The sequence below is a fragment of the Rhincodon typus genome, chromosome 16 (assembly GCF_021869965.1).
Source record: "Rhincodon typus isolate 14 chromosome 16, sRhiTyp1.1, whole genome shotgun sequence".
Classification (NCBI taxonomy): Eukaryota; Metazoa; Chordata; class Chondrichthyes; order Orectolobiformes; family Rhincodontidae; genus Rhincodon; species Rhincodon typus.
Genome location: NC_063347.1, coordinates 28,387,066 through 28,411,399, shown reverse-complemented (window position 1 = coordinate 28,411,399; position 24,334 = coordinate 28,387,066). Strand labels below are relative to the sequence as shown.

The 24,334-nt window shown below is 39.2% G+C and overlaps 1 protein-coding gene across 2 annotated transcripts in view; it reads left to right on the top strand.

Moving 5' to 3' along the window:
• Positions 1-24,334, top strand: part of LOC109925951 (ERC protein 2) — a 591,163-nt gene that overhangs the window by 312,774 nt on the left and 254,055 nt on the right. For both annotated transcript variants that reach the window (XM_048606399.1, XM_048606398.1), the window contains exon 7: positions 15,733-15,870. In XM_048606399.1, the coding sequence (XP_048462356.1) occupies positions 15,733-15,870 (138 nt within the window). The remainder of the gene's footprint in view (positions 1-15,732; positions 15,871-24,334) is intronic.

Genomic DNA, 24,334 nt, shown 5'->3' with positions numbered 1-24,334 from the left:
GTACTGGAAATATAAATGGATGCTGTAGATAAGTTAGTCAGTGTAGGCCAGGAAGTTTGGGACTGAGATCTGGGCCAAAAGATGAGTGGAAAGAGATTAGAATCTTGGGTCGGCAGCAGGTCACAAGAAATCAAATTCCATCATGGAAAGTATTGCATATGACACCAATTACATATAATGTGTAGGAGTATACTTTCTGTAGTTTGGAATGCGGAGTAGTACTGCTAAAAAAAAATTAAAAATGCGTATATTTTAGACATGTAGAGAAATTGACTTGCATTATATACAATATTATTTTGCGTGTATCAGATTCTTGGTGTTAGCCTCTTTCTCAACATGACCTTGCGCATTAGTGAGCTTATACTTGATGCTTTTTATAAGTATCTGATTAACATAGTACTGTTTGCCAAGGCAATGCCAAATATTGTTCTTCCGAGAAAAAAGAGCCAACATCTTCAGCCCCATGGTAAAGATTTAGATGATCTTTCAGTATGTGAAACCAACTGATGAGATGTTAAGCAATTTTGGGAAATAAACATATTTTCATAATACACACACACACACACTTTGCTGATTAATTTTAACCAACCTGAGCCATCCTGATATTTTGGCACTTTCAAATTTGATTGCAAATGCACAACATGTTCATGATACCCTTCCTTGGTCAATTTGGAAAATAAATCTAGAAATACATGAGTCAAACAGTTTATTAATTTTTAAACAAATGGAAAGTGCTGTAGAGGTCAGCAGGTCTGGCAGCATCTGTAGAGAGAGAAAAGCGAAGTTAATGTTTTGAGTTTAGTGAAGTGTTAACTCTGGTTTTCGTTCTATAGATGCTGCCACACCTGCTGAGTTTCTCCAGCACTTCCTGTTTTTGTTCCAGATTTCTAGCATCTACAGTTATTTTGTTTTTATTTTGTAATTTTTTTTAAAAAAGCCTCCAACAATTGGACGTGGGGAGTTGAGTTCAAATGCAGACCAAGCAAAGTTAGAGGATGGGAGATAACTGAATGTAGATGGGAGAGGGTTAAATGGAGGAAAGAAGTTGATTAGATAGGGAACAGGCATGGATAAGGAAGGCAGGTGGTGAAATCAGGGCAGGAAGAGGAAACAAGAATGAAAAGGAGTTACGGAGGGAAGACCACAAGATAAAAAGGGATGCAGTTGCCAAAGCTGTTCATTGGGAGGGAGAATTGATGGTGCCATTGTTGGAGGTGTGTGAGTGTGTGATATTTCATGTTGTCAGTGTGAGGGGGGTGGGTTTGGAGGGGAGAGGTGGGTTTTCCAAGGCAAAATAGGCAATTATAGAAGTGGGTCAAGGTGGTGAGCAGAAGTGGGAAGCAATATTGTTTAGGGCACTTGGTGTGATAAGTGAAACAGTCTGGCGATTGATTAAATAGATGGCTAAGTGCACAGACCTTTCGGGCATGTGTTGTTGATCTCATGAGTGCATAAGGCCAGACCAAATTATTTAATTAGATGACGTTTGCGAAGGGACTTGCAAAAGGTGATTTGGACTTGAGATACAAGATGCCATTTAACTAGGAATAAAAGCTACAAGAACTTTTAAATCTTACTTATTTTATTAGTTGTCTCATTTATTTAACTTTGCTACGTGATTGCTGACTGAGTCAATAGAGCTTGAAAAACCTAAGCTTCTGTGTAGTAACACTCAAAGTTCACAGTATGCAGATTTAATTGATTTCTTTGGATATTATGTGTGCTAACATTTGGCTCCTTGTTGCCCTCCTCATTGCCCTTTTATTTTGGTGTTGAGGGTGTAATTTTCCCTCCAAAATGGTATCTACAGCCTTCGCTTTTGGTGCTAACTGTGCAGAGTACCATTTTAGTTACCACACTTACAAGGAGCCAGGAGGATGTAAACTAGAAAGATTACATGCATCGCCTTGTGTGTAATGTTGATTTTACAACAGTACTGCCATTTTTAACACTCAAACTGACACAGTCTCTTAACCTCGCATGGCTGTATATGTATTCAACAGAATGAAAGACCACCCCTTCGAGTGCATTTTAAGGAGTTATGAACTACTTTCTGGTTAATTGCTGATTTGATCTGTACTGACTGTTGCTGTGATTGTAACTGTGTTTGCTTGTTTCCAGGATAGTCTTAAGTTGCTGATGTCTTGAGGAAGTGATGTAGTGTCTGTTGCTATCATGCTTTCACAGATGCTGCACAAATTATTTGTTCTCAAATATGGGTGTTTGTGCAGTGTATCCCTCATGGATTACCACTGCGATGGGAAGAATGAAAAGAGCTAACAGCAGGCCAAGCTTCTGGAAGAGGAGTAGAGGGAGAAGAGGCGCAGCAGGAGTCTGTCTTTGCAGTTCCACTTCCTGAACCTTGAGTGAGGAGCGGCTTGTCCAACATTTCCAGTTCAGTAAGGATATCCTCTGTGAAATCTCACCTGCTGCAGTCACAACTGCAACCTCCAGAGGAGGGGATCCTGAACTTGTCTGGCTCCATGGAGCTTAGATCAGGCATATTTGCAACACCTTTCTTTCTTTCTCACTGTTGAAATAGGGAGGTCAGTGAGACTCTGCATGAAAAGTTAGTTCAATACATTTCAATCTGTCTTGCAAGAGAGAAGATGGACTGAGCATGCACATTGCTTTGAGATGATTACAGCCTTTCCCATAGTTCAGGGTGCCATTGATTGCATGTAGGTCGCTTTGCAGGTCTTGTATGCCTAAAATATACTGCTGTAAAAAAGAATTCAGTGACCTCAATATTGACCTGCTGTGTAGCCATACAGTGTTATGCAGATTAGTGCTCAGTGTCTTGAAAACAGTCTTGATGTCTTTCATTTTGCAGGAGTACACTACCATGCGCAGTTAAGCCACCATGCCAAACTCTCAAGGTGGCTCGGGATGAATTAAGTTGCCAAGGATAAAATTTTTGTCTTTCTGGTGTGCAGCCCCCATGTACACAAGTGTAGTGTGCATATAATGAAAATCATGCTACCACCCAAAATACAACCAAGCAGAGCATTGGCATGCTAAAACAATGCTACTACTGCCTGGACAACCCTGGAAGAGTTGTGCAGAACTCAGTGTACCAGGAATCACGATCATAAGCTAAACACTACTGTAAGAGCACAACTGTTGCTACCTGCTGTGGTGACCAGAGGAGGAATCTGATACAATCCCTTTGTGACTGGGTTGTCAGTGATCAACTCATCTAACGTAATAACTGGAATGAGCAACCTCCAACCCTTCATTCACCAACTGTCAGCCTGATTTTCATAAATCTCATCTTACATAAATGGTTGATAATGTAATGAATTTAATCTGACAGCATACCATCTATGGATTATATAAAGCCCAGCATACGTATGACTTTCATGATAATTTGCAGAATAAAAGAGATTGCATTTTACAATGCATTATAATTATTTGTAACTGAACTGAATAGTTAGGCAATCCTTTTATCATTTTATACTATTATTTTAATTTTAGTTGTCGATAACTATGTTAAGAACCATCATTAATAGTTTTATTTGTTTTATCATCACAATTTGGCACCTGCCACTGCAATGATTTTTCAATTAACCAGTTATCTATTTTGCTGCCTGTCTTTTACACACATTATCTTTACCTTTCTCTAATATTGACTACAATATTTGCTTGAACAGCATGCAAAAGAGCAAACCATGACTGAATAAATGTTTAAAACCAAATTTTATAATTCAGACTATTGGCAGCAACAGTTCAGGAAATGCTGGCTATTGGAAATTCCAGGCCATTTACTGTCAAAAGGACAACAGGCTTGTACTCCACTGAGTTACTGTCCTACTGGAGTCAAATGTCAAGATCCTAGAAATGTATTAACGGAAAAATTATTAGACTACTATAACGCCTTGCAAAACAGCCTTTGAACACTGGTATTTGCAGCCCTGACAGCAACAGCCTGAACTTGCATGGCAGCAAACTGGAATCTGTGGTTTCGTTAGAAGTATTCACTGCAGACATGAGATGGCTTTTGCTTCGACATAATCTTCCAAATGCTGGATTATTGTAGGATCTACAAATATTAATGTAATTAGCATTAGTGTCACGAAATCCATTGAAATGATCATTGCTGTTACCTTTCTCAGAAGTCCCCATTATTTCTTCCTTTATACCTTGTCCAAACACACATTTACTGTTTTGAGCCGTGTAAGTCGCTCCCACCGTTGACTTTATACCTTTGTTTCTTAAATCTGCACAAACTGATGTTTTGAAACAAAAGTCATCCTTCTCTATTGTACGAATGTCATTCTTAATTAGCTGAACTACCCCACCAGCTTTTCCTAGACTTCTGTCCTTCCACATATCAAGCAACCTTGAATTTTCATGTCCTGAACATGGTCACCTCACCGCCATGTTGCTGTCACAGCTACCAGAAAGCACATATTTATTTATTTAATTAGACAATTCATTTGTATTGTTACATGATATGTGCATCCAAATGCAGAGCCTATATTTCTGACTTTTTATGAGGTGGCCATATCATTTTGCACATTCCTTATGCTTGTAAGCTCTGTCCCTTCCTGCCATACTTTAATTATAATTACTGTTGCTGCTATCTGCTTTCTTGCCTTGCACTCTTCATTTGCTTTATTGCGCTTTCCCTCACTTGAACCCTCCCCCAACTATTTAGTTTAAATTGCTCCCTACTGCTCTAATTATACAACTCACCAGAATATTCCTCACAGCACTATTCAGGTGAAGACAATCCTATTGGTACATCTCTCACTTTCTCCAGTATTGGTGGCAATGCTCCATGAACCAAAACTTGCTTCTCCCATACCAATCTTTGAGACCTGCATTTAATTCTCTAACCTTGTTTACCCCATGCCAATAATTACTTCGAGATTCTGCGTTTTAATTCAGCCCTGGCTGCTCCTACCCTCTCATTGAAATCTCTGTCTTAATTCTGTCTATGTCATTGGTACCCACGTATGACAACTGGATGTTTGCACATTCACCCTCACTGAAAGATCCACACCAGCCCACAGCAGATGCCCTGAACCCGCAGACCAAAAAGGCTAAAACAGCCTGCAGTGGGGATATTGTCAATGACTGTAAGAAGTTGGCAGGTATGTTGAATGATTATGTGGCCTCAGCATTTACAGTAGGAAAGGAGAATAGGGGGATAGCTTGCTGGAAATCCAGAGGACATTAATAGTGAATCAGGAACAGAGTCGGAATAAAATTGATGCAAATAAAACATCTGTAATGAGGAAACTAATGGAACTAAAAAGTGACAAATCCCCAAGAGCTCAGTTTCTATCTGAGGCTGTTAAAGGAAGTAGGGGAGCACGTTGTAGATGCCCTAAATGTAATCTTTGAGTTCCCTAAATGCAGGGGTATCTATCCACAAACAGCAATGGATATAGGATCAGTCATTAATTTTAAATCTGAGAGAAATTTTTGTTAAGGAAAGGTGTTAAGGGATATGGGCCAAAGGCCGGTATATGGAGTTAGGTCATGGATCTGTCATGATCTCTTTGAAGGGTGGAACAATCTTGAGGGGCTGAATGGTCTACTTCTGTCCCTACATTCCTAGGATTTTTGTTCTTTGCCACAGGAACTCTCTCTCCCCCTTGATGAATCTATTCCCTACAATCTTGAAATTCCAATACACACTATCCATCATTCATTTTGAAAGCTTTCACAGTTTGTTCACTCATCCACCTTGCAGCCCATGCTTTGGTCTTAGAAGCTGCCAGAACCTCAAACCAGTTGTACAATTGCACAGGCTGATGCTTCTCCACTTCTGCCTTCTCAATCCCCTTGCATGCCTCACTTGTGGTCACATCAACCTTTCCCTAACCACTGATCAACCCAGATGACTCTAACCTAAGTAGTTTGACTGCCTCCTGATGCAGAGTGCCCAGTTTACATTCCTCCTTCCTCATGCGTCGCAGTATTCAAACTCAGACTGCAGTTAACTTACACTCAGAACAGGTTGCTTGAAATATAGGCATTCGTTGTAGACCTTACCTTGGATCACACTGGTGTCCATCAGTTCTCCTATACTGCAGCCACAGCACATCACCTGCCCTGCCATCTTTATTACCTTTTGATTATTAATTAATTGTTTTGTGAATTGAATTTTAATCTCTAGGCCTTCCTGTGTGTATATTCTTAGTATTTCAATTAATGTTCTACTCATTCCTGGTAAAATTCTCTAGTTTAGATAAGATAAATAGGAAATACTTGTCAGTCAGTCACCTGCCTGCTTCCCTGTACTGTCGTACCTTGAATTTTTTTTCCCAAATTTTTGACTCTGAACCTACAAATTACAGGTATTGGTTCCACTCTCTGCTCTGGAATCTTGGTGTTTATGATGTTTGCCAACTGTAATTTTGAAATAAAATTCATTAATTATTTATTTATCTTTTGTTTCACCATTTTATTTTCATTAAATAAATTTAATGCATTTTTTGCAAGAGTACCTCTATTTTCCCTCAGTTGTTTGTTTTGTTTTAAGTGATGTAGAAACTGTAATGTGGTTCACCTGCCACGTAAAGGATTTATTGTTTATTCTAAATTGCTGTTGTGAAGAAGGTAGTTAACCAGCTTCTTGAGCCACTGTTGACCATGTGGTGTAAGTACATGTGCAGTTGTCAGGTAAAGAGTTCTAGGATTTTGACTCAGCTATACTTCCAAATCAAGTGGATGTATTGGTGGTGGTGTTCCTAGGAGTTTGCTGTCCTTGATCTTTGAGGTGGTAGATGTCACAGGTTTGGAGGATGCTGTTACTGAAGTGCATCTTGTACACGGTACACACTGCCGCTAATGTGAGCCCTTAATGAAGTGAGTGAATAGTTAAGGGGTGGATGGTGTGCCAATCGACTGTGCTGCTTTATTTCTTCGATGGTGTAAGGCTATTTGTGTATTGTCAGATTTACACCCCTCCAGACGAGTGGAAGGTATTCAATCATGCTTCTGACTTCTACCTTGTAGATGGTGGAAGGGCTTTGGGGAGTTAGGAAGTGACTAGCTAAATTCCCATCCTCTGACCTGTTCTTGGAGCCTTAGTGTTTTTTTTTTGGTTGTCCAAATAAAAGCTACAGACATGAGAGAAGGTCAGAGGGCTGCTTTATGCTGAACTGGTTGCCTTGGTACCCAGGGCAGTCATGCTCACCCTATGTCTCACACTCCGTTTCTTTGGCCACTTTTACACCAGGCATGTAATGCGCTTTGGATTGTGGTAATTCTAGAGGGGCCAAAACTATATGTTAGTGAGCAGTTTGTTGCCGTTTTACCCCATCGTTTTCATTGATTGTGGTTGTAAAATCTCATATTTAAACTTTTGCCATTCTTGACCAAGCTGCATGGTGAGTGCATAGCATAATAATATCTTTCTCTGTGATGTTTGGTTCCCTTCAGCGTTGGTGTCGTATTGCTATTAAGAAGTATGGCTGAGATTAATGCTTCAGTCATGTAGAAAAATTGTGTGCAAATTTTAATGAACCTCACTACCTGATTCTGCTGCTGTTGTAACTGATGGCTATAAGAATCTTCCATTAGGAGGGAATAAACATTTAGTATATGATTGCTCATGGCCAATATTATTGTACGGTGATTATGAAAGCTAATTAGCTGAAATGCATCATTTTTATACATAGCTGTCTTCTTGGAAAAGCCCATCTGTTTAATCAAAATTATCAACAGTCAGTGAATTGAATGAACATGAACATTTTAGAAGTTAATTGGCATTTAAAATTTTGGAATGTTCTATGACAGATAATGTATGTTAGTTTAAAGCTTGCGTCACTTTTAAATAATTCTAATTTCAAGTGCATATTTTCACTCATTCAGTGAACATTGTAACAAAGATACTTGGATTTCTTGGGGAGTTTACATTTTGAAGGATTTTGAAAAAGAATATTTATTTCAAATCTTGCGGAAATAGCCTGGAGTGGTTTCTTTAAAAATGGTCTTTGAAAAGATATTGAAGTTTCTTTTTAAACAAGGTTTCCTAGAAATTACACGACTGGTAATAATTGCTTTCTTTGATTTTAGGTGTGCACTTGCAATTCCAAGGCATAGAAGCTACAGGCAAAGTGCTGGTGAAAGGGATTAGAATAGTTAGATGGTTGGTTTTGACTGGCATAGACATAATGGGCTGAAGGACCTTTTTCTGTGCTGTAGATCTCTGACTTTCTGACTTTACTGTAGTCCCCCGGAGGGCTTGTGTGAACAGTCACTGGTTTGAAGAGTTTGCTTTTTCCCTGTTTTCAGTTAGGGGATAAGAAGCCTGCAAGGGAAAGTTGCCCAGCTGATCTCTCCTGTTCTTTGGAAACAACCATCTTGTTCAGTTGAGAGTGAAACCTGTTTGCTCTTAAGAAAAAGTGATTGAATGAGCATCTTAAAATTGTATTTCTTGACTAAGACGGGTCTGCAAAGACTCCAGTGAGAACAATGCGTAGTTCATGGCTTAAGGCTTTCTTTTTCCAGTCTCTGGAGAGGAACCAGTCTCTGAGAGCGTAGACTAGGTTTTGTTCTGATAAACCAACAATTAAGCTTATTAAGAAGCCCGATTCATAAATATTTATTGTTTAAAAAAGCTGGTATAAAGTATTTAATTGGCTATCTCAGTTATGGGAAAAACTTTTTTTTTGTATTGTAACCCTGTGGAACACTGGGACCAGAGTAATAGTGCAGTCTTTCAGCCTTGTATAGAATTTTTAAGGTAACAGCAATAAAGGAACTATGCCATCTAGTATAAAGACAACTGCTGAACCGATACATCCATTTTATCTTGCATCTAGGTCAGAAATCACACAATACCAGGTTATAGTCCAAAGGGTTTATTTGAAAACGCAAGCTGTCGGAGCCTCAGTCCTCCTTCACTCACACCTGAAGAAGGGCTGAGACTCCAAAAGCTTGTGTTTCCAAACAAACCTGTTGGACTATAACCCGTTGTTGTGTGATTTCTGACCTTGTCCACACCAGTCCAAAACCGGGACCTCCACATCTTGCATCTAGTAAGATGTTTATTAATTTAGATAGGGTATTTTTGAAAAAAAGATAGATTGTTTAAATGTAAGTTTACTGTGTATGCGCAGGTTTTGGGAACTGCTTTTGTGCAAAAGTTGAAATAAGTAGTTTCAAGTGTGTTTTCAGAATTTACAGTTGACCTGTTTTCACTTTCTTTGGTTCACCTAAACCTTTAGACTACATCAAGTCCAAAAATCTAGACTGTAGCAATGTAACTCGTCTACAGGTAAGATTTACTGTAATCCCCAGAGTACTTAAGGAGCATTCAGTATCCAGTCACTGAAACAACAAGATTAGCACATTCAGTTTATTGACAGAGTAGATAACATGAAAGAATGCTTTGAGTTGACTTGATTTTTGTGCAATGCACAAGAAGTGTTGAAAGTTGGCAAGGAGTTTAAAACCCTTCTTTTAAACAATGGGCAAAATACAAGAAGTCTTGGGAGAAATTAGAGCTGTATTTAATCAATGTGAGATGTAAAATGGGCATTGCAAGTATTATAATCTGAAATACAGGCACCATTTCCTTTAAATAAATCCTCATCTAAATGAATTGTGGTATTTATTTGAAAATATTTTAGTGTAAACATTAATGGATACAAAGCAAGAAAACAGGAACATTTTATTAAAACATGTTAGAATTTAATACCCATGAATATATTCCATATGTTGCATCTTTCAAATACTGTTAGTGAGAGGCATTGTAATGTTTAAAACTAAACATTAAAAATATGTTGGCCATATCCAAATAGAAATGATCAACCCTAAAAAAAAGTGGACTGTAAAGCTGTGCTGCAGTTGTACAGTAGATTGGTTCATTTCTCTTTACTTTCAAACAAACAAATCTTTGAATTTAATTTTCTTTGTCAATATTTACAACAGCTTTTCATAATTGTGCACCTCTCAGACCATAGGACAATTGCAGTGTATCTCTCTGATTAGTAATCTTACATGTGCAGTCATGTTCCTTTGGCATAGCATTGGTCTTTTTGCACAAGGCAGGCATGTAAACATACCAGTATACGTTATGATGGGTAGCAGCAAAATGATTTGTAGATCTGTTAGTTTTGGGCTTGTGTGTGCAAGTGTGATATACTCGGCAGATGTTAGCCCTGAGCCAGCATAGGAGCTCCATCACAACTGTAATTTATTATTATTCTACATTGTATTCCATTTATAAGAAATGAATTATTTTTTATACACATGTTGTGGGTTTATGTAAGGAGAATTGTGAATTATTGTCTTAGTGGAGCTGCCTTTATTCCTGAAAGGCTTTTGGAAATGTAACTGTGCAGTAGCTCAAATAAGCCACGAGGTGGCAGATTTAAAATTCCTCTCTGAAAATTTCAGAACTGAACTGAGATGCCAGTTCTTCAAACCAATTTACACCATTTTTCAACAGTGAAAATGTTCGATTAAAACAGTTGCAATCAGTTAAAATATGCAGTTTTCATAATTAAACTTACTGTTATAGCCTTTTTCTCATATAATTAAGAGGATCCACTTGCCAACAGATGGTTTCGACACCCTACCATTTTTTTATCCATTTTACAGTATAGGAAAGGGTTACATACTTTTCTGCAGCTTTCATCGTAACTATACTTCTGTTTTAGCTGTTAAGTGCACTTGCTGCAGGCAAGACACAAAATGACAGATTGTCCTTCCCCTCCCTCAGATGAAACTCTCTACTTCTGTGAGGCATTCCAGCTGGCAGGCTTGGTTATAACTAATAAAATGCAATATGTATGTGAAAAGTAGATCTGAATGTCTGGGAATGCTGTAATTTAAATCTATGGCTGCAATGGTGGGAAACAAAGACCTCAACTACCACTGTATTGCTGGTGGTCTTTTAAACTATGTTAGTAAAATATTGAGATTTTGCATGCAACCATTTAACTTAAACAATGAAGTTCTAGTCCTGAAATATTATTGTAAACATTGGATATTTAAAATTGGTGGGATTTGTTACTATCTTAAAAGTGCCTTATAAATGTAAGTTGTTTATTAATAAATAAGTGGCATTTATGTTTTTATAGATACCAATCAATCCCTTACAGTTTGCAAACAAGGAATCAAAACAAATATAGTCTTTTGGTGAAGCTGATTTAAAATGAACAAATAATTGGACTAGACCATGCAGTCATAATTCTGACTTTTATATGTTTTGGCCTTGTTTTTATGTTTCTAAGATGCATTTCTATATCCACATGCATAATATTAATTGCCTGTGTAAACTTGTCATTCTGTAATTATGTACTTTCTTCCAGTGGTGTTGCTATGCCATGAAGTGTTACCCTATGGGAGAAAGGTGTCAAGAAAAATGGCACAAGATTTTTAGAAAGAAAAATTGATTCTAATTATTAATCCTGGCTAGTTTTAAAGTTGATATTACATAGAGTATTGGAAAACTACTAATGTATTTGTTTCAAAGAGGAAGGAGACAAAAAACAGGTAACTATAGGCCAGTTAACTTAATGCCTGTTATTGGGGAAACGTTAGAATCTACTGAAAGGATGTAATAGCAGCGCATTTAGAATTACTTAATGTGACCAAGCGGAGTCAGAATGAAATCATGCTTTGCATAATTTATTAGGGTTCTTTGAGGAGCTAAATAGTAGGATAGATAAAGGAGAAGAGTGCCTGCAATATATTTGGATTTTCAGAAGTCATTTGATAAGGTACTTGCACATTAGGCTACTCAACTAGAGCTCATGGTTTTGAAGAGAGCATGTTAGCACGTTAGAGGTTTGACTAACTAGTGTAAGCCAGAGAGTTGAGATAAGGGGGCAATTTCAGGATGGCAACCTGTACCTAGTAGAGTGCCACAAGGACCTGTGCTGTGGGCCATAATTATTTACAGTATTTATAATTGACTTAGCTGAGGAAGGTGAATGTACGATAGCCGATTTGTGGATGACCCAAACATAGATAGGAAGGAAAGTGGTGAGGACCATCAGTCAACAAAGAGATATAAACATGTTAAGGAAGTGGGCAAAACATTAGCAATGGAATATAATGTGAGAAAATGAAAGTTTATGCACTTGGACAGGAAGAATAGAGGAGCTGAATATTATTATTGCAGAAAGCTACGCACAGGTATTTGGGAGTCCTCATGCATATATTACAAAAAACTAGTATAAAAGTTAGCTAAACAGAATACTGGCCTTTATTTCAAAGGGAACAGAGTATAAAAAGAGGGAGGCCTTAGTAAAACTGCGCAAGGCACTTATCAGATCTTGGGAATACTGTGAACAGTTTTGGGTCTCTTATGTAAGGTAAGATATACTGACATTGGAGGCAGTCTGGAGAAGGTTTACTCAGGTGATCCTGGGGTCTGAGGGACCATCACGTGAGACGAGGTTGAGTAGGTTGGAGCTGTAATCACTGGCGTTTAGATGAATTAGAGGCAACCTTATCAAAACACAAAGATTTTGGAGGACTTTATAGGGTAGATGCTGAAAAATTGTTTCCCCTGGTGGGACAGCCTAGGACTAGAGAGTATAATCTCAGAATAAGGGGTCGCACATAAACACAGAAGAGGAAGAATTTCTCCTGAGGGTAGTTAATCTGTGGAATTCTATGCCATGGGCGGCTGTGGACCCTCGTTTGTTAAATATTTTCAAAGCTGAAACAGAGATTTTTGATGAGGATCAAAAACAAATTGCTGAAAAAGTCAGTATCTGTGGAGAGAAATCAGAGTTAATGTTTTGTGTTGAGTGACCCTTCAGAAGGGAATCAGAGATTCTGGGGGAGAATGTAGGAATTGGAGTCGAGGACTACCAGATCAGCCTTGATCTCATTGAATAGCAGCGCGGACTCAATGGTGTGGTCTGAATGACCTTTGTATCCTGGCTGATGTTTCTGCTTCCAAATTATTACTAAACAGAAATTACCTAGCCATTGATATATGGCAGTTTATGGGAATTTACAGTGTACAAACAGGCTGCTGCCTTAATTAGAGTACAACATGACTACATTTCAAAGTACTACATCAACCATCAAGTCCTGTAGGGCATTCAGGTGTTCTAAAAGGCTTAATGCTCTACTCTTACTGTTCTCTCTGTTTATTTGTCTCTCCCACCCTCCTCCTCCACCACCTCCCCACCTATCTCGCTCCCTTCCCACCTCTGCCTTGTGCTCCTTGCCCACCTCTCCCTCACTTTCTTTCTGTACCTCTCTCTCTCTTTGCCTGTCTCTCTGATGGCTATCTCTCCCTTTTTGTGCCTGTGTCTGTTTCTTTCTCTGCCCCTCTCCCTCTCTTTCTTTGCCTCTCATTTTCTCTGTGTCTGTATCTCTCAGAACGTTTTGTCTTTCTTTGTCTCATACTCTTGCTGTCTTTCTCTCACCCACCCATGCGCATGCTCGCTCTTGCGCTCTCTCTCTCTCTCTCTGTCGCTCTGCCTATCCCATTCTCCCCTCTTGTTCTTCCATCTCTTTCTGTACCTCTCACTGCATTCCACTCTTTTGTGGATTTCTCTTCCTCTCTCGCCTGGCTCTCTGCCCTCTGATCTCTTTCTGTCTCCATCTTTCTGTCTACCTTTTCATCCTCATTCCCTTTCAGCCACATACTCAAAATTGCCCTTCCTCAGCCTCTCACTTTCATTCACCTTCTTTCTCCTTCTGTCTCACTTAAACATGCAAGCAAGGAATATAGGTAGGCCACAGCCCTTGGAGCCTATTCCGTCTTTAAATAAGATCACAGCTGATCTGTGTATAATCTCACCTCTACATTCCTGCATATGCTCGATAATCTTTCATCACCTTGATAACCAAGAATCTGGTCTATCTCTGCCTTAAAATATTTAGAAATTGAGGAAGGGAATTCCAAAGATATTCACCCCTCTGAGAAAAAGAAAATGTTTCCTTGTCTCTGTCTTAAATGGGCAAATTCTTATTTTTAAACCATACCGTAACCTTTTGTTCTAGATTCTTCCAGATGAGGAAACATCCTTTTGACATCCACCTGGTCAGTTTATCTCAGAACTTCATATATTTAAATGAAGTCACCTCTGTGACCTGTCTAACCTGTCTCGTGTGTTTCTGCGTAAGGCCATCTGCATAATGCCTCATTCCAGGCATTAGACTAGGTATTAATCTCAGCTGCTTCCAATACATTCACAGCCTTTCATAAAGATGGTTCTGTACACGGTACTCCAGATGAAGTACTGTCTCCAATGCCCTGTTTAACTGAAGCATAATCTCACTACTCCTGCATTCAATTCCCTCATAATAAAATAACATTCTGTTTGCTTTCCTGATTACTTGCTGTACCTGCATGCTAATAATGTTCTACAATTCTTGCACTACAATACCCAGATCTCTCTGCATTTCTGAGCTCGGCAACCTCTGACCATTTAGATAATGCGTTTTGTTTTTATTCTTTCTGCCAAAATGGTCAAGTTACACTTTCCCACCTTGTACTTCATTTGTTAAACTTTTGCTCACTCACTGAACCCATCTGTATTTTCTGAAGAAGGGTCTAGGCCCGAAATGTCAGCCTTCCTGCTCCTCTGATGCTTCTTGGCCTGCTGTGTTCATCCAGCTCTACACCTTGTTATCTCAGATTCTCCAGCATCTGCAGGTCCTACTATCTCTGTATTCCTTTTCAGTTCCTTATGTCCTCTTCACAACTAGCTTTCCTGCTTGTCTTCGTCCCACTTTAATTTGCCCTTTCTACCTATTAAATTTGTCCTGCCTCCCTCCCCCTTCCTCTCTATTTTGCTCTTACTAATCTCTTTCCCTGTCTCCCTACCCCCTCTCGTATTCACACTCCCTTCTCATTTGCCCTCCCTCTTCCTCTTTATCTCTCTGTTACTCGTATCTCTCCTGATCACCTTTTTCTGTGTGAGTCTCTTTCTGTCTCCCAGTGTCTGTCTCTTTTCCCAATATCTTCTTCATCTAGAGTCACACAAAGCCCAGAATAAGGTAGTTGTAGTTACTGGATACCGAGCACTTCAGCTTCAGGACATTGGTGCAGAATTTTCCCAGGACAATGTCTAAAATTAAACCATTTTCAGCTGCTTCATCAATGACCCTTTCTCCATAATAAGATTAGATTAGGGCTGCTCACTGATGATTGTGTTGAGTGCCATTTTCAGTTTCTCAGTTAATAAAGTAATCACCATTTGAGTGTAGCAAGATTTTTGTTTAAGAGAAAGGCTGCTTTGGTTCATGGGTGACAATGAATATTTACATTTTGCAATGACCAGCCCTACCAACTTCCCTGAATATGCAATGGCACTGTCATTTGTGAAATCCTGCATCGTCAGACACTCTGGAAGGGTCACAATTGCCTAGATAATTAACTGGACAAACCACATCAAAATGGTAGCTGCAAAAGCAAACCAAAGACTGGGTATTAAGCAGGAAGTGATTCACTTTCTAACTGCTCAACACTGTTCATCGTCTCCAAAGATACAGTTGAGGAGTGTGATGGAGTAATTTCAACCTTGCTTCGAGAAGTGTAACAAATAGCAGGAAATAATCTTCGGGGTTAGAGATAGCACAAACTACAGATACTGGAGTCAGAAACAACACAGTGTGGAGCTGGAGGAACACAGCAGGCCAGGCAGCATCAGGAGCAGGAAAGTTGATGTTTTGGGTCAGGACTCTTCTTCAAAAATAATCTTGTTATTTTTGATGCAGATGTTTTATATGCAGTGTGAACTGAGAAGACAAAATGCACATTGATACTGAAACATTGTTTGTTTACTCCTACAGATTGAAAATCTTCAAGAACAACTTAAAGACAAAGATAAACAACTTAACAATTTGAAAGACCGAGTTAAGTCATTACAAACAGACTCTAGCAATACAGATACAGCTTTGGCAACGCTAGAAGAAGCTTTATCAGAGAAGGTAGTGGATTTTGCTGTAACCTTTGAAACATCACTCATGCATATATTACATTATTTGAGTATTATGTAAGATTAACATGCTTTAATAAACCTTTTTACACCGTATAATTTTCAGATTAAAATAACCAATGGAAGATAGAGTGGCACAGTGGTTAGCACTGATGTCTCACAGCGCCATGGACCTGGGTTCGATTCCAGCTTCGGCTGACTGTCTGTCTGTGTGGTGTTTGCACATTTTGTCTGTGTGTGGGTTTCCTCCAGGTGCACCTGTTTCCTGCTACAGTTCACATCTGTGCAGGTTAGGTGGATTGGCCATGCTAAATTGCACAGATGTGAACTGTAGCATTCACGGATGTGAAGGCTAGGTGGATTAGCCATGGTAAATACAGGATTACTGGGATAGGTGTGTCTGGGTGAGTGTTCCTTGGAGGGTTAGTACAGACTTGATGAACTGAATGGCCTGTATCTCTACTGTAGGGATTCCGATTCTGCTGAATTTAATTGAAGCATTTTGAGCTTTCCTAAAAAGTATATTGAAATCTTAGTGTCATTTGTTTTAGACACTTGTTTCAGAATGGATTGAAAGAGATACATCAGCTAATAGTTTTGGTTGGACATTCACTAAATAAGTTTGAAAATTTAAGTTTAACTGCCATGCGTAGATTGTAGTTAAAGGATCATGGAATAATTACAGCACAGAAGGGGTCCATTCTGCTTTTCGTGTCGTTATCAACTATCTGAAAGAGAATTCGGCTAATCTCCCTTACCTAACCTGCCCTTTAGTCATTGTTACTTAGTCATCAATAAGCAGATACAAAAAGAATTGCCAAACTTGAAAGTTGTTTGATTCATCCTGGAAAGGGGATGATATCTAGTGATTGTTTGTAGCATGTATGTAACTTGATGTAGGGCTGAGATTCATGGGTGATATTTCTAAGGGATAACATATATTAAAATGAGACAAGGATGAATCATTAGGTCCACTGTGGGACTCCAATGGTGATTTGTATGAAGTAGAAAGAAAAACCGTTGGTAGAGATGTTCTGGTTACAATTGTATCGCTAATATGCCTAAATGGAGAGAAATTTATTTGCTTCTTTGTGCCTTCCAGCCCTCGGGCCAAATTCCATCAGTACTTTTACGTGATTGTCATTTTGTCATTTTGCCAATTTACCACTTGTATACCGAATTAAAAGATAACCCCAACCTCTTTGAGAATAATTCTTTGACACACCCACAGTCATATACTCACCAAAATAAACACAACCTCTATCCAGCACAGGAAGTGACACTTGTACAAATATAAAATTCAATAAATATGGGTTTTATTGCAGTGCACACAAAATGCTTAAGGCCAGTTTTTATTACAAATCTAGAAACCTGGTTTGTTTCCAGCTTTTATTGTAAACATTGCTAAACTTCAGCAATTAAGGAATGGATTAAAATATATAAAGTCAAGTTAAATGACATCCTGCAATTATTAGTGCTGTTCACAGACACCACTTTTATGTGGTTTCCCATAAGGTTCTCATTTAACCCCTGGAAAGCTGTAAAATTTTTTTTAAAAGTTGTGTTACAATTGAAGAACAGGGAAAAGTTCAAGAATTGCATTTAATGAAAATAGTTTTATTTATTAAGTCACTAAGCTAACTGATGTTATAGCTGCATGGCATAAAAGCCATTTTTGATATGAACTAACAAATTATTATAGGTGCAGACTGTGTTTTGATGCTAATCATTTTTGTATAAGCAAGCTTTCGTGCCTTGCGTGATGTAGCTTTTGAAATTTTTGATAACATGAACAATGCATTTAAGTCAAAAGGCATTTTTGGCCCAAATGCTTCTGTTATAATAACAAAACCTCAACAGCACATTAACCCATGCATTGATGATGAACACACAGTGACAAAATTTCAAATACATTAAACTTTGGTAAGTGTGAAAAACCCTGTTCTTGCAACCAAATCAGCAAAAAAAAAATGGGACTATTACAAATTGCTAGAATAGAGCAGACGTTTGGAGGGAATTATACTACCCTTTGATATATTTTATATTGCACTGGAGTATAATAATTTATTTTACATGACAAGATTAGGTTCTTTTGTAGATTTCCTGGGCAATTTTCTGAGCACTCATTTTTCTCAGTGCCAAAATTCCATTTTGCCATATGAGAATTTTGAAATTGTGTCATCATGTTTCTTGACTTGTTGAATTATCGCAATTGAAACTGATCATAATCTTAACTAGATAACAGCACTTGCATATTTCCTGACCAGAATTATTGGGCACTAATTAAGACTGGAAACCTGAGCTGACTTTATAAGTTTCTTTCTATTAGCACCGGGCCAATGATTTTAATCCAAGTTCTTCTGTTATTCTGAGATCAACTGACTCAGCATAGTAAGGTATGAAACTTTAGAACTGGATATTATATGTCCAGATTTTGTGTGTTTTAACCAAGGGACACGTGAAATAGATAAGAGTGGCTAGCCCACTACCTTTCTTTCGACCCCTGATCTGAGCAGCACCACACAAGGGTGGGCAGGTGCCAAAACTGGCAGCCTGCCCACCATATGTAACTAAATAATTAAGGTTCAACTGAACTTGTTAAAAACTCAATTGACCCCAACATGATGTAGCCCACAACATAATCTAGTTGGCATGGACAACTGGGTGCAAGTGGGATTTAATTTTTATTTAAATGTTTAAAACAGTTGGAAAAAAGAGAGTTAACGTCATTGAAGGGAGCCATCCATCATCCATCCCACAATCTTCTGTCCCTTAGATCTCAAGTCTTTGGATTATGCTTTAAACTATTTGGACACAAAGAAGATTTGTAAATTATTTTTGCAAACTGCATAGCTTCCACAAAATGGCATAAAGAGGTTTACAAATATAATAACTGATGGGGATGATTTGCATTCCGGGTGGTCTTTCTAGAAATCTTGGTCAGATGTGTGTGTGAAATCTTTGTTCCATGGCAGCACGTTGGTTGAGAAGGGCAGGGAATTACCTGCCTTTTATGATACGCCATGGTAACTAGGCGACAGTGAGCATGGAGTTAGCAGTGGTTGAGAATATTTGTTTAGCAATGATGTGGTTGCTTTCCTTCATCTTTTAGCCTGATAAAAATAAAATTGGGAAGTTTATTTTGTTTGGAATGGCCTCCAACAGTTCTTGTAAGGATCATTGTTTCAGCTTCTTAATACTTGTACGAATGAGTTGAGCATTGGCAGCTTGCACATTGCTAATTTTTACAGAAGAATTGTTATTGGGATCCTATGTAGAAAGACCCTGATTTCCATCTTGATAGTGGCTTCCCACCTGAAATAACTGATCAATGGTAACCCAAGCCATTTTCAGACTGCTGCTGCCCCATTTATGGAGAATGTTAAAATCGTTCGTAAAAGATTTTGAAAAAAAAACAGCATCTTTAATCAATTTATAGATTTTTTTTCAATATATGGCCTTCAGGAATCAGCACAAAATTTGGAAATCCTGAACTAGAACTTTGAATTTGTAATAAGTGATGCTGAGAGAGGATCCGCCAGATTGTCAACGATTGATATATCAATAGATGTTTTTGTTTCTCTATCACTCACCCTACCTACTCCTAAGCACCCAAACTATTACAGGATATTTGCAAGGAACTGAAAACCAAAGAAAGAGAAACCTTCTGTATAATTTAAAGTTCTGTCATTTGTTACCCATGGTTCTCATCAGTTAAATAAAAGCTTAATATTGAAAAAGTATTTTGGAAGTGTGCAGAGTAAAAAGACCTCTTCCTGTTAGTGGGAAAGAAAATCTCATTTCCATTATCCCTGACAGTTAGGACTTAGTCTCACATCTGATTTCCTTAACATTGTATATGCCATCTATGTTTTCTGATCTTGACCAGGATTGGTAGCTGAAGCTACTGAGCATATTCACCTATTGTAATGTTAAATGGGTGAGTTCTACAGAATTGGATATTGCAGAGATATCCTTGTTTCTTAATCTTTCTTACTTTGTCTGACTATTCTATGTGCCATGTGCCAACATAGATGGGTTCTTGAACAGTTCAGTGTAAATAATTATTGTAGATGCTCGGACCCCTCCTTAGGTAACATCAGTCTAATAACTTTCAAGTTGAGCATATTGTCCAATTAGCTTTCGTTATTCAGATCTGTGAATCAGAAATGTTTGAGCAGTTTTTCAGGACTGATGTCAAAACATGACTTTTTGAAAGAAGGGCATTGTCGTATTAGTTATAATGGCCTAATGTTCAACTGCTTGTCAGGGATTGATTAACTCTGTCAATTATGAGCCATTTAAATTCAAGGGCTGCAAAGCAGGTCAGAGACTTGGGAATCTGCAAGTGTTGTATTCTCAAATGATACGAAAGGCAAAGGCAGTCGCTGATTCATATAACAAAAACAAAGTTGCTGGAAAAGCTCAGCAGGTCTGGCAGCATCTGTGAAGGAAAAAACAGAATTAACGTTTCGAGTCTGGTGACCCTTCCTCAGAACTGGTAGATTCATATAAGATTTAGGTTCATTTCAGGTAAGCATACAAGGGACATGGTATTCATTGTCTGTTATCTGTTTGGGTGGGTTACAGGCAATAAGGGTGATGGACTGGTATAGGCACCAGGTGTTTCATCTCCTTTTCACTTTGCCACTACTGCATTGTGCTAATGGCCAAAGTGATAGGATGCAGGTCTGCGCTCTGGCATACACTGACTGATCTATTGGAGCTGGCTGTCTGAGGGTCAGCACTCTCTTGAAGGAGGAAGACAGACTTTCAGGATAACCAAGACCTACATGACAAAACACAAGCATTTAGGCCTTAAATACTTCCTACCATTTAGTGGATTTTCTCAGGTTGTCACGTGCAAGCACCAAAAACAACAGCGGTAATGGAGAATGTGCCCACGGGGTTTGAAGGGACAGCGATGTATGGAACACAGCACTCAGAATCGGGGGAGGTGGAGAATAACCATACAGCTGCTGATTTGCTCTGCAATCTGTGCCCGTCCTTGCTTGATCAGATGGGAGGAAGTTGCCTTGCTGCATCTTGGGAAGACCTTGATCTTGTAGCATGGAGGAGTTTGTAAGGGAGCTTCACAAAAGTACAGGGCAACCTGGTGCCTGCCCATTGGCATGTGGGTTTCAGCCTCTTGACTGTTGAGACCTGGGTCGAGGCTGTAGGATTTCTGGTGGGCCTTGACTTTGATGATCAGGGTGGAAGAATTCAGTCTTTATTTGAGCACCTAATTTTAGTGTCCGTGAGATGAGGAAACAAATTAGGGACCTTTATGGTCTTTGTGCATCAGCTGTACTGCCTGCATTGAGTTAATCCGGTGAAATATTTGAGGAAGCCACAGATGACATTTTTATAAAATTTTTGATATTTTGGGCCTTCAGTTCTTGACAGCTTGTGAATTCCTTGGTTGGAGAAATCACTGAATGGAGTTTCTCCCTTTCTTCTCAGGCCTCTGAAAACTAATGGAATAGGGATCAAAAAAACCACTGTAACCCCACTTTGATAGCCCCTTTGTGGCTATGCAGACATAGATTTTTGGACCAGCTGTGGCAGTTAAAAATTCGATCCTTTTCTTTACTGCATGATGAACATTTCAAGTCCCATATGGGAGGCAGGTTCTGAACTCTCCACACGCCAACCCAACTGACTGCATGCTAATTGAGTGAGAGGGGTTAAGTACTCATGGCCTACAGAATGAGGAATTCTGAGTGTTGTAGTATAAAGAAAACCTACCACCCAAGTGGTATTTGACAGCAAGAAGCATAGGTTTTCTGACAGAATGTGACACCAGAAAAATTGTCCTGCTTTATGGAGAAAATCCTTGAAATGCTTTTATGTCCTCACAATGTGATATTCTTCAGGTTGTTTTTTAAAACCAAGCTCAGCCAATTCTTGTAATATCAATTGCAAAAGGGTATATTCTTACAGGAATTGCTGAAAGAAGAAATAATGGTGTTTGATATTGAAATGTATGATGTCATGGGCCTAGAAATCTATAGTTCTTGCCTGGCTCTGAATTTAATAGGAAGCAAGCAGAACGTAAAACTAAACCCCACCAACCTGATGCATCCACCTTAAGTGGAGTGCAAGTGAGCTCAGATGTGTGACTCGAAAGTAACTTTTATGTTTCTGGTTATGTTGATTGTCAGAGGAAAAAGAAATTGTCCATTATCCTACCTGAAAGAATTGATATATACCAACCTTCACTGTCAGTGTTATTATGCATGTAAAAGGACATCATCCCTACTCCTCCTTGGATCGCGTCTTCGGCCCTCTCTCCCATCTCAGCAGCTGTACTCGACTGTTGCCAGGTCCTGCTTTCCATTCCAGTTACTGGTTAAACTGTTCAGATTCCAAGTAAAATAGAAAAGGAAAGCCATTGTTTAAATGTTTTTCACACTTTGAACCTTTAACATTTTGCTATCTAGTGCTAAACCTTTGTTCTTGAAGTGCATGTTTTTGTATGAGTCAATTTCCTCCAAGGATTTATAATAGATACATCTGGCAAACAAAAATTGCTTATTTTATAGCTTGATAACTTCATGAAGCATGTTGGAATGGAAAGAAAATTATTCATCGTATATCTTGAGCTATTTGCTGATATGTTGTGAGTTAATAGTGCATTTGAATACATCAGCAATAATATAAAGCAGTAGTATGCAGCTTTGTGTTTGCAGTTCTCACCTAGTTGATCTTTATTATGCTGCCAGGGAGATTAACCAAGCCGAATTCTGATACGTAGAATGCAGGGGTGAGGAAACATGGAATTAATCTTGAAATGAAATTGATTTTGCACACCTTTAAGCCACCAACTGGAAATCTGCGGGCCTTACATGATAGTTCTTTCAAGGCTTTGAACAGTAAGCGCAATTAGATAGAAACATAGAAAATAGGTGCAGGAGTAGGTCATTCGGCCCACCGAGGATGCACTGCCATTCAATATGATTATGGCTGATCAGTATTAATCTCAGTATCCCATTCCCGTCCTCTCCCCATACCACATGATCCCTTTAGTTGCAAGGGCCACATCTAGCTCCCTCCTGAATATATCTAAAGAATTGGCTCCAAACAGCTTCCTGTGGGAGACAATTCCACAGGTTCACAACTCTGAGTGAAGAAATTCTTTCTGATCTCCATCCTGAATGACTTACTCCTTATCCTTAGACTGTGACCCCTAGTTCTGGACTTACCCAACATTGTTCCCGCATCTAGCCTGTCTAGTCCCATCAGGATTTTATATGTTTCTATTAGATCCCCCTCATTCTTCCAAATTCCAGCAAATACAAACCCACTTGATACAGTCTTTCCTCATATGTCAGTCCTGCCATCCCAGAAATCAGTCTGGTGAACCTTCGCTGGGCTTCCTAAGTAGCAAGAATTTCCTTCCTTAGAACAGAAGACCAAAACTGCACACAATACTCAAGGTGTGGCCTCATGAAGGCCCTGTGTAACTGCAACAAGACATCCTTACTCTGATACTCAAATCTTTTCACTATGAAGGCCAGCATGTCATTAGCTTTCCTCAGTGCCTGCTGCTCCTGCATGCCAATCTTCAGCGACTGTTCCACCATGACACCCAGGACTCGTTGCACCGCATCTTCTCCTGAACTGCCACCATTCAGATAATCTGCCCTCTAGTTTTTGCGACCAGAGTGAATAACCTCACATTTATCCATATTATATTGCATTTGTCAAGTATTTTCCCACTCAGCTAGTATGTCCAAGTCACCCTGCAGCCTCTTAGCATCCTCCTCACAGCACACAGTGCCACCCAGCTTAGTGTCATCTGGAAACTTGGAGGTATGGCATTCAACTGCTTCATCCAAATTGTTAATGTGTATTGTGAACGGCTGCGGTCCCAGCAATTAACCCTGTGGTTCCCCACTTGTCACTGCCTGCCAATGTGAAAAGGGTCTGTTTATTCCACCTCACTGCTATCTGTCTGCTAACCAGTTCTCGAACCATGTCAATGTATTACCTCTGATACCATGAGGTTTAATTTTCTGTACTAAGCTGTTATGTAGAATCTTGTCAAATGCCTTTTGAAAGTCCAGATACACAACAACTACTGATTCAGCTTCCGCTCCTCCCCTTCCCTCTGACTCCATCCCCTCCCCCAACCCCACCTCCTGCCAGGTTATCATCATCCCACCTAACCTTCTGCTCTCCGATGCTGAACGTTCTGTATTCAGCAAAGGTCTCAGCTTTATTCCTCTGCGTCCCCACCTTAACGTATTTTGGGCGCAAAATGACGTTGAACACTTCCTCCCATCTTCGCCTCCGTGCCCATTTCTTTGGACAAGAGGAGTCTCCCTGCCCCACAGATCCCTTTATCCAGTTCCAACACCCTCCCTCTACATGGACCCCTCCCTCTGGCCTTTAACCTGCACTTGATCTGTTAATTGAGAATTGTCAACATGACATTGCCTCAATTTCTCTGC